The sequence below is a fragment of the Telopea speciosissima genome, chromosome 10, assembly GCF_018873765.1.
Source record: "Telopea speciosissima isolate NSW1024214 ecotype Mountain lineage chromosome 10, Tspe_v1, whole genome shotgun sequence".
NCBI classification, from domain to species: Eukaryota; Viridiplantae; Streptophyta; class Magnoliopsida; order Proteales; family Proteaceae; genus Telopea; species Telopea speciosissima.
Genome location: NC_057925.1, coordinates 56,971,467 through 56,985,969, shown reverse-complemented (window position 1 = coordinate 56,985,969; position 14,503 = coordinate 56,971,467). Strand labels below are relative to the sequence as shown.

The following is a 14,503-nucleotide window of genomic DNA, read 5'->3' as shown; positions in this document are numbered from 1 at the left end:
GATATTCATTCATGAAGTTTATATGACAAGAAGAAAATATAGCACTTACAGTGTGACCAATCTTTGCCAATGCTGACCCATCAGCAGATGAAACCGCCCCTGAAATAAAAGGATTAAGGGTATCCATTATGAGCAAAAACTTTAGTTTAAAGTGAATCAGATAAGGATAACGGATTGGTGAATGAAGAGAGAAACGAGGTTTAACAAACCAAGAGCCACAGTGGACTCCCGAGCTCTTCCAAGTGGCCTTGCATCTGGGCGTATGGACTCGAGAAGATGACGTTCGTGGAAGCGAAGTGGGAAAAGGCGCCTGAAAGCGTCCACCTCCATTTCCCCTTCCAAATCTCCAGAAGCACCAGATGAACCCATCCTCCTTCCCTTTCCTTCTTGTCCGAATAATCAAGCGGTCAAGCTCCTACACTGTGAAAGAAAGAAATAGCTACTATCCACGTAAATGTACAGGAAGGCAAAAAAAAAATTGGAATAAATAGAACATCAGTTACAAACCTTTCGCTCCTCAATGTTCTTCGCTGTCCGTTATACTTATCAAGGGTTTCTTTCGTTCTTAATCTTCTGAAAGTGTTTGTTTTGAAACTATAACTGCGTTATATCAACCGGTTGGGTCAGTCTGGTCCATTCGGTCAGGCCTAATCAGTTCCCACCAATTTAAGGTCCTGCACCGGTTTTGCACCATTTTAATTAAGAGAATGGATCATCACGTACCAACAGGTGAACGTACATCACAGAGCCAATCATATTTTAATTTTGTTTCCATAAAAACCCCACCTCCCTTTGTAAATGGCAAAAATAAGACAGGTGGTTGGCTCTCACATGTACGTTCACATGTTGGTACGTGTAGAGGAACCGAACTCGTTAATTAATCGGGAATTGTAGGCCAGATCATGGACATGTTTTTATTTGGTTAGTCAATTATCGGTCCATAATCAGGCTCAAAATAATCGGACTTTAAAACTAATCGGGCTATAAACAGTCCTTAAACAGCTCATAAACAAGCTATTTGACTACTCAGGCTACAAACGGGCCATAAACAAGCTATAATCGAGCTATAAACAGCTGATCATTGTATTCGAACAGTCCCAACCAGATGATTGTACCTTACACCGGGATGCCCGATTTATTTATTGGTCGGTGCTTGAGCCAGACACATTTAACAATTGATTGGACTCGTCTCAAGCTTCAACCAATCAAGTCAGATCAAGCCTACCGATGCGGGCCAACTGCCTCTAGAAGTCTAAGTATCGGCACAAGCGCCAGCACTACATCTCGAATGCATGTGGTTGAGATGGAGGCCAACAATGTGTAATAGATCAACTTCATTACTTAGGTCTTAGGAGTAGCTCATTCTTGTTTGTATTCTTTCAGTGAAAGTGTAGTAAACTGTTCTAATTCTTATTAAAATTTCACTGAAAGTTATTTGAAAACACAGTAAAATACTAGGTTGCTGTTAGAATCCTTCTCTCTACTTATTTAATCTCTTCGAGTCTCATACTGGAGGGCTAGATTTACAGTCGAAAATAGAGAAGAATCAAGTTTCAGAATGTGTTCTATCTAGACCCAAAGTCTATTCTGAGAATGCATCAAGAAGTTGCTTTCTGTACTACAAAATGCAAAGCTGGTTCATTCTTGAATTGCAACTAGTAGGATTATCAGATCGTTTTTTTAAGTGAAAATATCAGAATCATTGTTTGTAAAATTAAATTGCTATCAAATTGTTCAAACACGGAAGTTGACAACAGAAGACTTTCAACCACCTCATTACTGTGAGAAAAGAATCTCAATGGAATGAAGCAATGCGAATATCATGAGTGTTATTGATGGTTTAACGATAGCTTGTTAGAGTATTTGGAAAAAGAAACTGCATCTTTGAGTATGAGGTCAAGCCCTCCCCAAGGTGGCCGCTTTCGAGTCTCCTTTCCTTCGATGGATCATCGTTGCTGCTTCAGCACTGCATCTTTGGGATTTTCTTTTTCTCCCTCTCCTCTACCCCATAATATGGGGATTTCTATTTAGAAATTACTCTTATCACTTAAGATTAAACTTTTGTTAAAGAAATAAAAGGGCTTTGACAATTCAACATCAATTTAACAGAATTGGGGGGAAATGCCAATGAGATTGAGAGAGATTATGAGATGCAACAATGGATGATAACATTGTGATAATGATTTAATAATATTGATCAGAGTAGTTATGTCTACAACATTTTGCAGGTGAATAGGAAAGGAGAAGATTTTGTGGGGCCTCGACCCCCTGAAACAAAATTTGGCCCAAGAACAGAATCTGAGGTATCCTCTTTCACCCTGGTTTCTGTCCTTTCAACCTTCTTCCTAACCATTAGCAATCTCTGATATCCCTGAAGGTAAATAGATTACACAAGAGCAGATGTACTTTACAGGTGTGTCATTGAATTCTTCTAGACATTTGATGGAGGCTTGTAATCAAGCAACTCCCTTATATTTAACCGAATAGAAGGACCCATTGATGAGCATATATGTGCACTTTTCCAGTAGGCTCCCTTTGCACCTGATGGCTTGTTTGCTTCTATTGATTTCTGAAGCAACACAAAAACCATTAAAAGAAATGAAAAATAAAATAAAATCCATGTCAAGGTGATTCATTTCATATACTGGAATAGAGGGAAGAAAGGAGAACATACTACTGCAGCAATCAAATTTATAATAAGATCTTCTTCAGGAAAGTCTGCCTTCCCAAAAGGTAGATGCACAATTCCAGTTTTATCCGCTCTATATTCAACCTTCCCCTTCTTGAATTCTGCTATAGCCTGAGAAAAAAAAAAGGCATGTCAACACATATCCATTCAGCTTAATCAAATTTTCAAACCAAAAAAGAAGACAATGATAATTCGAAAGAGAACCAAGGAGTGATTTTTCTGAACTGTTCTATTAAATTTGTACACACACTCTAGTCAAGAATCTTAACAGTGCTCGTCATTCTGGTGGTTGTGGGACTTCTTAGGAAGTTATCATTTTGCTCTGCTTGTGTAGTATTCAAGCAATTAACTTCACAATACTAGTTCCCCATTTGTTTTCAATTTCACATTAGATTATGCTATTTTTGAGCTCAAATTGACTTAACAATACTCTTATCCTTTTCAAAATACCAGAGCTATCCCTAGTATCAAATTGACTTCTCAGTTAAATCTAATTATTATATTGTTGAACTATTCTCAACTTCAATGGTGCACTGAGAAACTGTTCATATGCAAAGTCATTTGAGTCTACCCTCTCTGAAAAGAACATAAGCAACCAGCAGCAAATTTGATGGGGCAGAAGGAGCGGGTGAAAGGATCTGAGTTAGAATCAGCTCATCCCTCGTAATATTAAATTAAGTATTCATTTGTTATCGGTTGTAAAAGATTTGTACATTTGCAGTGACATTTTATTAGTTGCCTCGACTGTTCTACATTCCCTCTTTCATGGCCACATATCTTTCCGGCTAAGGAATGGGAAATCTTTCTCCTGTTACATGAATCAAATGTTTCATTTCATCCGGGAAAAGCCCCCCCCCCCCCTCCCCCTCTTTCATTTTAGCAGGAGATTGAATAGTTTCAGCCATATCACTTTATCAAGTCAAGAAATAGGGACTCTGATAAAGTACTTCGCTTTATCCCAAAATTTACTTAAAATAAACGCCAACAGGATCAGAAGGGAAAGTTTAAGAAGTAATATCCTAATCAATAAACAAGGAAAAGCTGACATAACAGAAATACCAGTTAAAAAGTAAAGCAGGAAATCTTGACGATACCTGAGGTATATCAGTTGCAACAGTACCAGCTTTGGGATTTGGCATGAGTCCTCTTGGTCCCAATAACTTTCCTAGACTGGCAACCTGAAACAAGTAGCAAAGGCACTTAAACAATGAAATGAACAGACTAGTCTGATCTCCTCCCAAGACAACACAGAGAGAATACAGATAGTGAAATTGGCTAAAAGCCATTTGGTGCTCTTCAAACACAAGCATGAGCAACATGACATTCCCTTGTGTCCAATTAAATTATAAACTTTCTGGTGGCATTAAATTTAGAACTACTAAGAGTATATAACATTCAAATCACCAAAAACACCATATCTGTAAGCACGAACTAAAGGAACTAATTACCAGAAACTTTAAAAAAAATGACAATACCCATAAAAGAGACTTGTAACCCACTAACCCATCCCCCCTCCCCCAAAATAAGGAAAAAGTTCAAAATTTAATCGGTCCATAGATGCACCTAAAATCAAGCTATCAGACAGCGGAGCAGAATATCTTTTGGTGACAGATTAGAAATGTAGGAAACTTATGAGACAACTCCATTCATCATCGTTATTGCCTTTGATTATTTTGTGGTTCCCCTCCCCTTCCAATCTACATACAAATAAAGTTCTTATCCTAAGTCATTTTTCACTACCAGAATCCTCATATTTCTCTTTTTGCACATTGAATTTATCTGAATCACTGCAAAACGATGCTTTAACTACCCTTCCTTTTACATCTCAAAGCATTCACTAATTTCTTATTTCCTCATTCATTGAAGCTACTTCAAGATTCTTTTGTCTTCACTGTTTATTTCATTTTATATTTTTTTCACTCACCCATCCCAACATGATCTAAGTTATCTTCATTCTATGTAGCATGAACATGTCAGGTCTTTGTATTACAACATTTTACTGAGGAAACTGACACTCAATTATGTAAAAAAAATGAGACCAGGAAGCCATTGAGCCCAAGGATTTACAGGTTATGTTACTCAGATTCTTCAGAAATGGGTTCTCTACAGTTTTAAATACTACCATTTCAATGTAATACTGAATATTTTCAAAATGCCATGTCATTGCTGAACCTGGGTAGAGGTCACAAGTATTACATTTTATAAAAAATAATACAATAGAAGAAGAAAATGTTTTATAATTAGAAAATTGGAACACTAGGTTGGCGGGATGAAAGTTACAAGAAGGAATCATATTTGATTACTATGGAGCTAAGCAACCATTTCCCTCCTTGAGATTTCTTAGCATAACACCTAAAACTTTTAAAACAAAATTTTGAGCAGATATCAAAAGGATAAAAATGTGCATATATCATCATACATCAAGAAGGAATGAGGTAGAAGCAAAATGAGTGTGCCATTTTAAATGGGGGCAGGAACCGTTTCCCTTCATTTTTGTGTTGCTTTTCCATGAGGTTCCCCACCACCCCAACCCCCCAACAAAAAAGAGGGGGCGGGGGGGGGGGGAGAGGGAATTGTGGAAGTATACTCCATTCACCTTTGAAAACACATGAATGTATAAGAGCAGACAAAAACCATTAATTGCATCAAGCTAAGTGGAGAAACACCTTGGGCATCATATCTGGAGAAGCAATCAATTTATCGAAGTCCATGAATCCCCCTTTTATTTGTTCTATCAAGTCCACTCCACCAACCCAATCAGCTCCTGCATTTTTTGCTTCATCTACCCTTTCACCTGTAGAAATTCCAGATTCACATATATGAGCAAAAGGAACATGGAATAAAATTTTCTCCATGCCAGATAAAATTAAGAAAATTAACAAAGAGAAAGACGAAAATCGAGCAGCATCACAATTTTGTTGATTATTATTAAAAAAAAAAATTAATGGCTTCCCAATGTCTAAATAAGCTGGGAGATTAATGTGAGAATGATTCAAGATCAAATACACGGCATACTAGCTGAGTGGTCAGCTAAGACTCATGATTTGAACAACTTATATTTTCTCCTGTTTTTATAGCACTTCTTAAGGATTTGAATGATTATAATATCATATCATAAAATTAAGAAAATTAACAAAGAGAAAGACGAAAATCAAGCAGCATCACAATTTTGTTGATTATTATTAAAAAAAAATTAATGGCTTCCCAATGTCTAAATAAGCTGGGAGATTAATGTGAGAATGATTCAAGATCAAATACACGGCATACTAGCTGAGTGGTCAGCTAAGACTCATGATTTGAACTACTTATATTTTCTCCTGTTTTTATAGCACTTCTTAAGGATTTGAATGATTATAATATCACTCGCAGAACTTCTACATGTATAAATTGAGAATTTAGATGAACCTCACAAGCGTCCAGTAACGGAAGCATCATAATTATTGACAAGACAGTACGACACAAAATTGCATAGTGGTAGTTATGGGAGGACTGCTTGCCCTCTTGGTTCAAACATCTAGACGTTAGGAGATAGAGATAGAAGTACATATTCCTATGAGATTCTTATTCCCATCTCAACATGGTGATTTGCTCCCCTCTAAACAGATCTAAGCTACAATATTGTACCTGAAGAATCCAAAGGGCTTCAATTTTTATCCCAACAAGTAACTTGATAGGTATTTGTCCCTGTTTTAGTAGATACAGTTTTGACTTTTGAGCCATCTCAAAAGTCATGAAATAGCCCATTGTGTAGTCCTCTAGCAGGTTCCCGGCCCTATGGGGCTGGTAGCGGTAGTGATGCTATTACCGTACCACAGCACTGTATTTCCTTTCCTTCATTAATAATTTTCTCTTGTTATCTATCCACCCCCCCCCTCTTTCAAAAAAAAATTAAAATAAAATAATAAGTAATGGTGTCAAAGGTTCATTACACCCAGGATTAATAACTTTCATCCCGCCAACCTAGTGTTCCAATTTTCTAATAATTTATTCATTACACCCCTTGGACCACAACACCAGGAATGACAGGCCCACAAGGCATTTGAAGGAAAGGAGCAAGGTTGTGGCCCTCCTGATTCCTTACACATGGGATGTGAGAAAAGGGATAGATATTGAACTTTAAACAGCATTTGGACACTCCAAAACTGATATAATCTCATAACATCAACACATTCAAAAACCTGATGATTGGAACGTCTTCCACGACCACAGTGCTTGAGAATTTCAAAATTTGTGCATTTGTGCTTTCACTTGATGTTTCAACATGGATCAACTAGAGAAATTAAATAACTGTCACAAACATCCCAGGATGAGAGCCTTATGAGGAAATAAGCTCATTATGTCTCAACCCTGGCACACTTACGGATATTGTGATAAAGTGGGTGTGAGTTTTGGAAGTATTTCAATAATCCAAACACAAAGAAATCCTAGTCAGTGAATTCATAAAGGCTCAACACAACAGGAGAGATTGGATACTGGAATGAGATGTAATTTAAAAGATTGAGAGGTTGACCAGAAGGCAGATTAACCTGCTAAGCCGGAGCTTACAAGTGGCTGCTCTGAGAAATGAAAATAATTGAAGAATGGCAGGAGGAAGCTCATCAAGTCTGAATTATTTCAATAATCATTAAACAAGGAAGCCCAAGTGATGCAGAAGCACTTGACTAGTTGGACCAGCATGACTGAGTTTGGAGACTCAAACCCAGACGGAACCAGTCAAGCCCGGGTTTTTGGTCCACTAAGGGTTGGAAGAAGTTATTTATTTGTTTTGAGTTGCATATGTAGGACATAAGTTTCAGTTTCATATTCCAAATAGGACTTTTTTGGTTTCTGTTTATTTAAGCATTGTAACCCAACAATGGATATAGTGAATTGAATAGAAAATACTGGATTTTACTCTGTGAGTGTGTGATTGCATGAATTCTTCCCCTCCCCTGCAACTCTGAAATCCTATCTCAGGATTCTCCCTTCTCCTAACAGGCCCACCACCACCTAATCTATGAATAGATGCCCAGAAGAAAGGAGAGTTCAATTCCAGTACAAGAAGAAATTTAGATGATTAAGAGGTTGACTGACCGAGTAAGCAAGAGGCTAGATGAGGTCGTGCGAGACGATAATGATATAAGAACCTTGCCCACCTTTAGCCCTCTAATCCAAGATTTGGGAAGCCATTGAACAGAAGTCGTGGTCACTAAAGAGCACGAAATAGGCTTTTGTGACAAGAAGGTTTATAGTTGGACCGGATGTTTTCTTCAAAGGAAAGAAAGGCTATGTACATAGAAGCCGGGTAAGCAGGTAACGGGAAAGCATGATAGCAGGGAGGAAGCTCATCAGGTAGGTTGTCAGTCACATTCTTCTTCAAATAGGCAGGATTGGATACTGAGATGAGATATAATTTAAAGATTGCGAGGTTGACCAGATGGCTGATTAACCTGCTAAGCTGGAGCTTACAAGAGTGTGCTCTGAGAAATTAAAATATTTGAAGAATGGCAGGAGGAAGCTCATCAAGTAGGTCATCAATTTTTAATTATTTCAATAATCATCAAACAAGGAAGCCCTAGTCTGTGAATTCACGGAAGCCCAGAAGAAAGAAGAGTTCAATTCCAGTATAAGAAACAACTAGATGATTAAGAGGTTGACTGATTGAGTAAGCTAGAGGCTACCTGACGTCGTGAGAGACGCTAATGATTTAAGATTGCAGGAGGAAGCTCATCAGGTAGTTTGTCAGTCATATTGTTCTTCAAATTGAACTACCAGAGACATGCTGTTTTTCCAGGTAAAATAGTGCAGAAGTCTGCTGTTCCATCCAAGGTTTCCTTGTTCTTGTGGATGGAAGTAGCCATTGGTCAACAGTTAACAATCAATCCTCTAGTCAGCCAACATGTGCAAATGCTAACATGTGTGTCATGTGAAAGCCATGCGAAACATGTTGGCCATCTTCAGATCCACCACTCATTTCCTCTCTCTCTCTTCTTCTTCTTCTTTTCTTTTTTTTTTTTTTTTGGGGGTGGGGGGGTGGAGTTTAGGATCTCTCTCTCTTTCAGTATCACTTGGAAGTTCATAGTTCTAAATCTCGTCAAGATCTCAGCGAGATCTCAAGAAACTCGAGCTGGTCAAGACGAGTTATAGGCCAATATCTCAAACTGTCATTAACTTGAAAAAACTCGACCGAAATTTCAGTACTTTTGTACTGTCTTGCGAAATGGTACAAAGTACCTTATAAAAAGACACAAACTCGACCTAGACTTTGAAATTTCAAAGTAAACTCGACAGAGAAGGGAGTTTGGAGCTAGAGAAGGGGAAAAACCTTGGTTCTAGATTTTTTGGCCACATCATCACACAATACTACTGGGATACACTACTGGGGGAAACCCCATTCCCTTTTGAGGGACAAATACCTCCGACCTCTAACATATGCTGTTTTTCCAGGTAAAATAGTGCAGAAGTCTGCTGTTCCATCCAAGGTTTCCTTGTTCTTGTGGATGGAAGTAGCCATTGGTCAACAGTTAACAATCAATCCTCTAGTCAGCCAACATGTGCAAATGCTAACATGTGTGTCATGTGAAAGCCATGCGAAACATGTCGGCCATCTTCAGATCCAGCACTCATTTCCTCTCTCTCTCTTCATCTTTTTTTTTTTTTTTTTTTTTTTTTTTTTTTTGGGGGTGGGGGGGGGGGGAGGAGTTTAGGATCTCTCTCTCTTTCAGTATCACTTGGAAGTTCATAGTTCTAAATCTCGTCAAGATCTCAGCGAGATCTCAAGAAACTCGAGCTGGTCAAGACGAGTTATAGGCCAATATCTCAAACTGTCATTAACTTGAAAAAACTCGACCAAAATTTCAGTACTTTTGTACCGTCTTGCCGAAATGGTACAAAGTACCTTATAAAAAGACACAAACTCGACCTAGACTTTGAAATTTCAAAGTAAACTCGACAGAGAAGGGAGTTTGGAGCTAGAGAAGGGGGAAAAACCTTGGTTCTAGATTTTTTTTGGCCACATCATCACACAATACTACTGGGATACACTACTGGGGGAAACCCCATTCCCTTTTGAGGGACAAATACCTCCGACCTCTAACATAGGTGCCAAAGAAGAATGAGAAGGAGCCTGAAAAAGAGCAAAAAGGAACATGATGGCATAAACTCCACTACAATGAACAGAATAGAACCATATTAAGGTCCTAATTGTACATGTTTCGTATGATGTCCTTCCAATGTGGATTCGCATAGAACATCGCACCACCATATGAACATGGTAAGGCTGTACCCAGTGCACGAGCTCCCGCCGTTGCGGGGTCTGGGGAGGCTCATAATGTACGCAGCCTTACCCCTACTTTCGCAGAGAGGCTGTTTCCAGATTCGAACCAGTGACCACTTGGTTACAATGAAGCAACCTTTACCATTGCTCCAAGGCCCACCCTCACCATATGAACATGGCATATAGGATAAATATGAGGCCCAAATTGAGAAGTGTAGCACGCCCTTGAAATGGCTGCACGTACATCACACCTCCTACATTGGTTGCCAAAGCTCTTAGTGAACCCGAAATAGGACATGGACTTGGATCTACCAAATGATAAGAATCCCTCTGAGATTCAATCATAAACCACTTCAACTCGGTTGTATGTAAACTGACCCCTCACCCTCAGCCCCTATAGTGGTAAAGAAGCGCTCTTTGGGGTCTAATTTTCTGTCTATCCGACAAGACAAACAAATAGGAAAGGATGGTTCTTTCATTACATTGATAGAAGTGTAACTAGAAAAAGGAAGACTCTCTCTATTACTTTTGAGAATAGAATCGTTAGTTTCACAGACGAACTACGTGGGAAAATGACCTTCTTTATTTAGCAAGTGCTTTTTTTTAACAATTCAATTCAATTCGGTTTCAGATAACTTTCCAGTCGTGGATTAGTTCATCCAAGCCACCACCACCAACAACAACAAACAAACTCAATCTTATCCCAACTTAATGGGGTCGGCTACATGGATCCAAACAAAACAAAGAAGGAAAGCTGAGTTCTAACCAAAAACGGGAAGGAAAAGATGGGAAAAGCGAAGTGGGGGAAGAGAAGAGCAATGAAAAAGGAAATAAATGGTAAGAGGGAAGAGGCATAGTGCAACACGTCAGGAGAATCTCAGCTAAATGGGATCTGGTACATGGATCCTTGCCCTCCAATAGGCTATATCACAGGTCATACTTGGTGCAAGGCCTAGACTATGCATGTCCTTCCTCACCACTTCACATATGATCGTTTTAGGCCTGCCCCTAGTTCTTTTAGCTCCCTCAATCGGAATCATATCACTCCTTACTGGGGCACCTCTAGGCCTCCGTTGAATATGACCATACCACCTTAGCAAACTCTCTCGGAGCTCGTCACTGATCGGGGTGACTCTCAATTCTGCTCTAATGTAATCATTCCGTACTTTATCCTTCCTTGTTTTTTCCATACATCCACCTTAACATCCTCATCTCTACTACACAAAGTTTATCAATATGACACTTCTTAACTGCCCAACATTCTGCCCCATACATCATAGTCGGTCGTACAATAGTCCTATAAAACTAAAGGTGCAAGTTGATCTCTCTAGTTGAGGCTGCATTCATCTATTCAAGTTGACATGTGGGAAGGGCTTACTCTCCATTTGGCTTGGCTGGATCTCGCTCCCTTCCCGCACGTCTGGACGATTGATAATCTTGAGAACCTTTCTAAATGTCCTTCGTGGAGCGATTTGAAAAGGAGTATATCTTTCTTGTAATGCCTTCCATTCCACTATTATAATCAAGAAAGAACTCTTCCAAACGACCAAGTCATAACAAGATTAAAAAATGATGCTTCCATGGCCGTGTGGAACATGGATTAGCATTATGTCATTCCTACAAGTGATCCCCCATCCAAGATTGGAAGAAGTGCTATATGAGGAGTTTGAGATCAAATATAGTACGTTTCCTCCATTCCTCCTAAGCCATGAAGCTAACCAAGTTGACTAAGAATCAATCAACAACCATTAAATATTTCTGTCTACCCCTATGAGGTAAAGCCAAAAGCACTATGTTCATCCCAAATAAAAGCTGAAAAACAGATGCACACGCTACCCTCGCTTATTTAGGGCGAACAACTGACCTTCCTTTGGGTGTGGTTTTGCAATCTTGCATGGACTGATTGCAAGGTCTTCCTTCTCTATCTTACTCCTTGTTGGAATTTTAAATGTTTTAAAATTGATGATTGAAAATATAGTTTTTATTTTTAAAAGGTTTGTCAGAGGGTTATGTCTCTCCCAAATAGGCACCCAAGTGACCAATAAGTGTGACTATTGGAAGGCATGTCTGACTAGTCAACAAGCATGTCTTAACTCTTCAGGACAAGACACGGTTTTTGGGCATGTCTTTTTGAGACAACCTTTGATGGTACTTCTTCTTCTCCTGTAAATAGAGAGGAGGTCCAGCCCATTGGTCTAACAATTTTTGGAAGACAATCCCAACTTCCGTTTTCTCCTAGTCTTGGTCTTTCTCTATTCATGGTTTTGTTATTTTTTGATTGAGCATAAATCCAAAGTGTCCCGACGTTGCCCAATGAGTGCAACAACTACTGGAAGGGCCTGTTGGGGTTGTTTCATCTTGGAGGCTGATTAGCATTACCCAGACTGCACCATAGGGGGGCGTCTGCAGTCTTAAAGAGAGTGACCGGTGAGACAACTTAGCCCAACTATCTCCTTAAGGTTTTTCATGTTCGTGATGGCATGTATAGTGTTTCTGTTTGCCGTCATCCATCACATTCGTCTACAGTACAGATAAGTCCTTTTGTGCCCCTTACGTATTTTTGGATTATAATTTCCAACCCTCCCGCCTCCCATAAGCAATTATTCTTTCCTAAAACCAAATTCAGCACTTTTTACAAACAATGGGGTGATTTAGACACCTCAGGGTAGTCTCTGTGACTCAAATAATTGTCTATTTGACTGAAGCTTGTCATTTGTTTCATTTAGAAAGGATATTGGGACAGTTTGGCTCACTCTTATCGAATTAGTCTCGACAGAGCATAGATATGACAAGGTCTTTTACTGTGTTAAAATGCACATGTGCATATGCTACATTGTAACGCTGAAATCTTGTGTTTTACCCTATTAAAGTTACTTTTCCTTTCTTCCCCGACTCCCCCCCCCCCCCAAAAAAAAAAAAAGTGCTCTTCAATGGTTCAACCAAAAAAAAATCTAAAATCAAAATGAATAGAACACCAACCAAGAATCAGTTGCAGACAGGAAAGAGGAAGAGTACCCACCTTGGGTAAGAACAGCCACTTTAACAGTCTGACCAGTTCCCTTGGGCAAGTTCACCTATCAAGGAAATAAGCAATGAGAAATTCATCAAAGAACTCAAGTGATACTCAAGTCCAAATAAAAATAATAATAATGAATAATCTCGCAAACGAATAATAAATAATTGACTTACGGTCGCCCTCAGCTGTTGATCGTTGTACTTAGGGTCAATGTTGAGACGTAAATGAGCTTCAGCTGTCTCCACGAACTTAGTATTTGTCATTTGCTTGAGCAGGGATATAGCAGTGGGTAAATCGTACTCTTTCTTAATCTCCCTAAGCTTTTGAATTTCCAAGAACCTCTTGGACCTCGTCTAACATTTCAAACAGAATCAGATGAAATAAGAAACAGAAGGGAAGGGGGCTGAAGTCAACAACCAAACATCAAATCCAAGTATCTAACAATTAAGAAAACCCAAGAAAAAAAAAAAGAAACCAGATCATCCAATACAGACATAGTTCAAGTGGGGAAACATTTAATCTTAGAAGAGAATGAAATTACTCTGTCTCTCTTCAGCGGCAATGCTGCCTTCCCTTTCTTGGGTTTCGTTGGAGGCGGTGAAGCGGCGGCTCCTTCAACTTCCTCTAGTCCCAAATCTTCGGCAACCTCTAAAACCTCTGCTTCAGCAGCAAAAGCTGCTGCAACGACGAGGTTTGAATCAGTTTTAGCTTCTCTCCTTGCAGTAACCTGAACCCAATTGCATGATTTTCTTCCCCTGCTCTGCAACACCAAAGGGTACACAGAGAAGCTCCTCAGGGACGAGAAAAACACTGGTTTGGAAGGCGATTCAGCTTGAAGAGTTGCGGGAGCGCTATACACCAGCATCAGGGACGATGAAGACATAGCCGAAGCAATTATTGTTGCTGTGGAACTGATTTGGGTGTCGCAGTGAACCAAAGTTATCCATCCACAAAAAAAGATAACAATTCTTGGCCTTTCCGTCTATGGTAAAGGTACCGTAGATCATAAGCACCGCATCCAATACTACGATGGTATCCTGAATCCTGATTGTGAGCTTTCGACCGTTGATTGGTATCAGAGACAATAGATCCCACTTACAAAACATCGATCCATTCTAATCATGTGATTGTCATACATGATGAAAATCCTATGGAAATCAGACGGTCGTGATTGCCAGGGCGATTGGTGATTTTCAATCAAACATCGTTAAACTTCTTCGTCTTCGACATAGTCGCCATATACTATATGAATTTTCTTTTAGGCTATGTTTGATACTTTGATTGTCAAGACATGAAATGAAATGCAAAGAAACCCAAAAAAATTTGGGTAAAGTACACATACCCTCTTGTAATGCACCCAATATTCTTCATATTTTCCTAAATTTCTAATAAGTCTACATACCACCCCTGCATTACTCCTTTAATGTCATTTAAGTCAACACCAAGTGTTAAATGCTAAAAAATGATCAAATTATCATTTCTTCTATTTTTTTTAAAATTTGAAAAGACCTAATTGTCCTGACTTATTTACTAAAATTTGAAA

At 39.0% G+C, this 14,503-nt stretch overlaps 2 protein-coding genes across 5 annotated transcripts in view; both read right to left on the bottom strand.

Moving 5' to 3' along the window:
• The window catches only part of LOC122644066 (exosome complex component RRP43-like), a 33,836-nt gene that overhangs the window by 8,913 nt on the left and 10,420 nt on the right, over positions 1–14,503 (bottom strand). Inside the window, exons 1-3 of one of the 3 annotated variants that reach the window (XM_043837667.1) lie at positions 508–582; positions 210–420; positions 50–99 (exon numbers count right to left, since the gene is read on the bottom strand). In XM_043837667.1, coding sequence (XP_043693602.1) covers positions 50–99; positions 210–369 — 210 coding nt within the window. In that variant the 5' untranslated portion in view covers positions 370–420; positions 508–582. Of the gene's footprint in view, positions 1–49; positions 100–209; positions 421–507; positions 583–14,503 lie in introns of those variants that run through there. The other 2 variants (XM_043837669.1, XM_043837668.1) reach the window with 2 other exon arrangements.
• On the bottom strand, positions 2,147–13,916 carry LOC122644065 (50S ribosomal protein L1, chloroplastic). Of its 2 annotated transcripts, XM_043837665.1 has the most exons (7): positions 13,502–13,913; positions 13,134–13,313; positions 12,964–13,018; positions 5,356–5,483; positions 3,784–3,867; positions 2,675–2,800; positions 2,147–2,569 (listed from the first exon to the last, which is right to left on the bottom strand). In XM_043837665.1, exons 1-7 carry the CDS (start codon positions 13,841–13,843, stop codon positions 2,432–2,434), a joined length of 1,053 nt encoding a protein of 350 aa, XP_043693600.1. In that variant the 5' UTR covers positions 13,844–13,913; the 3' UTR covers positions 2,147–2,431. The 2 variants fall into 2 exon arrangements, with proteins under 2 accessions (XP_043693600.1, XP_043693601.1); XM_043837666.1 differs by lacking the exon at positions 2,675–2,800 and having other exon boundaries at positions 13,502–13,916.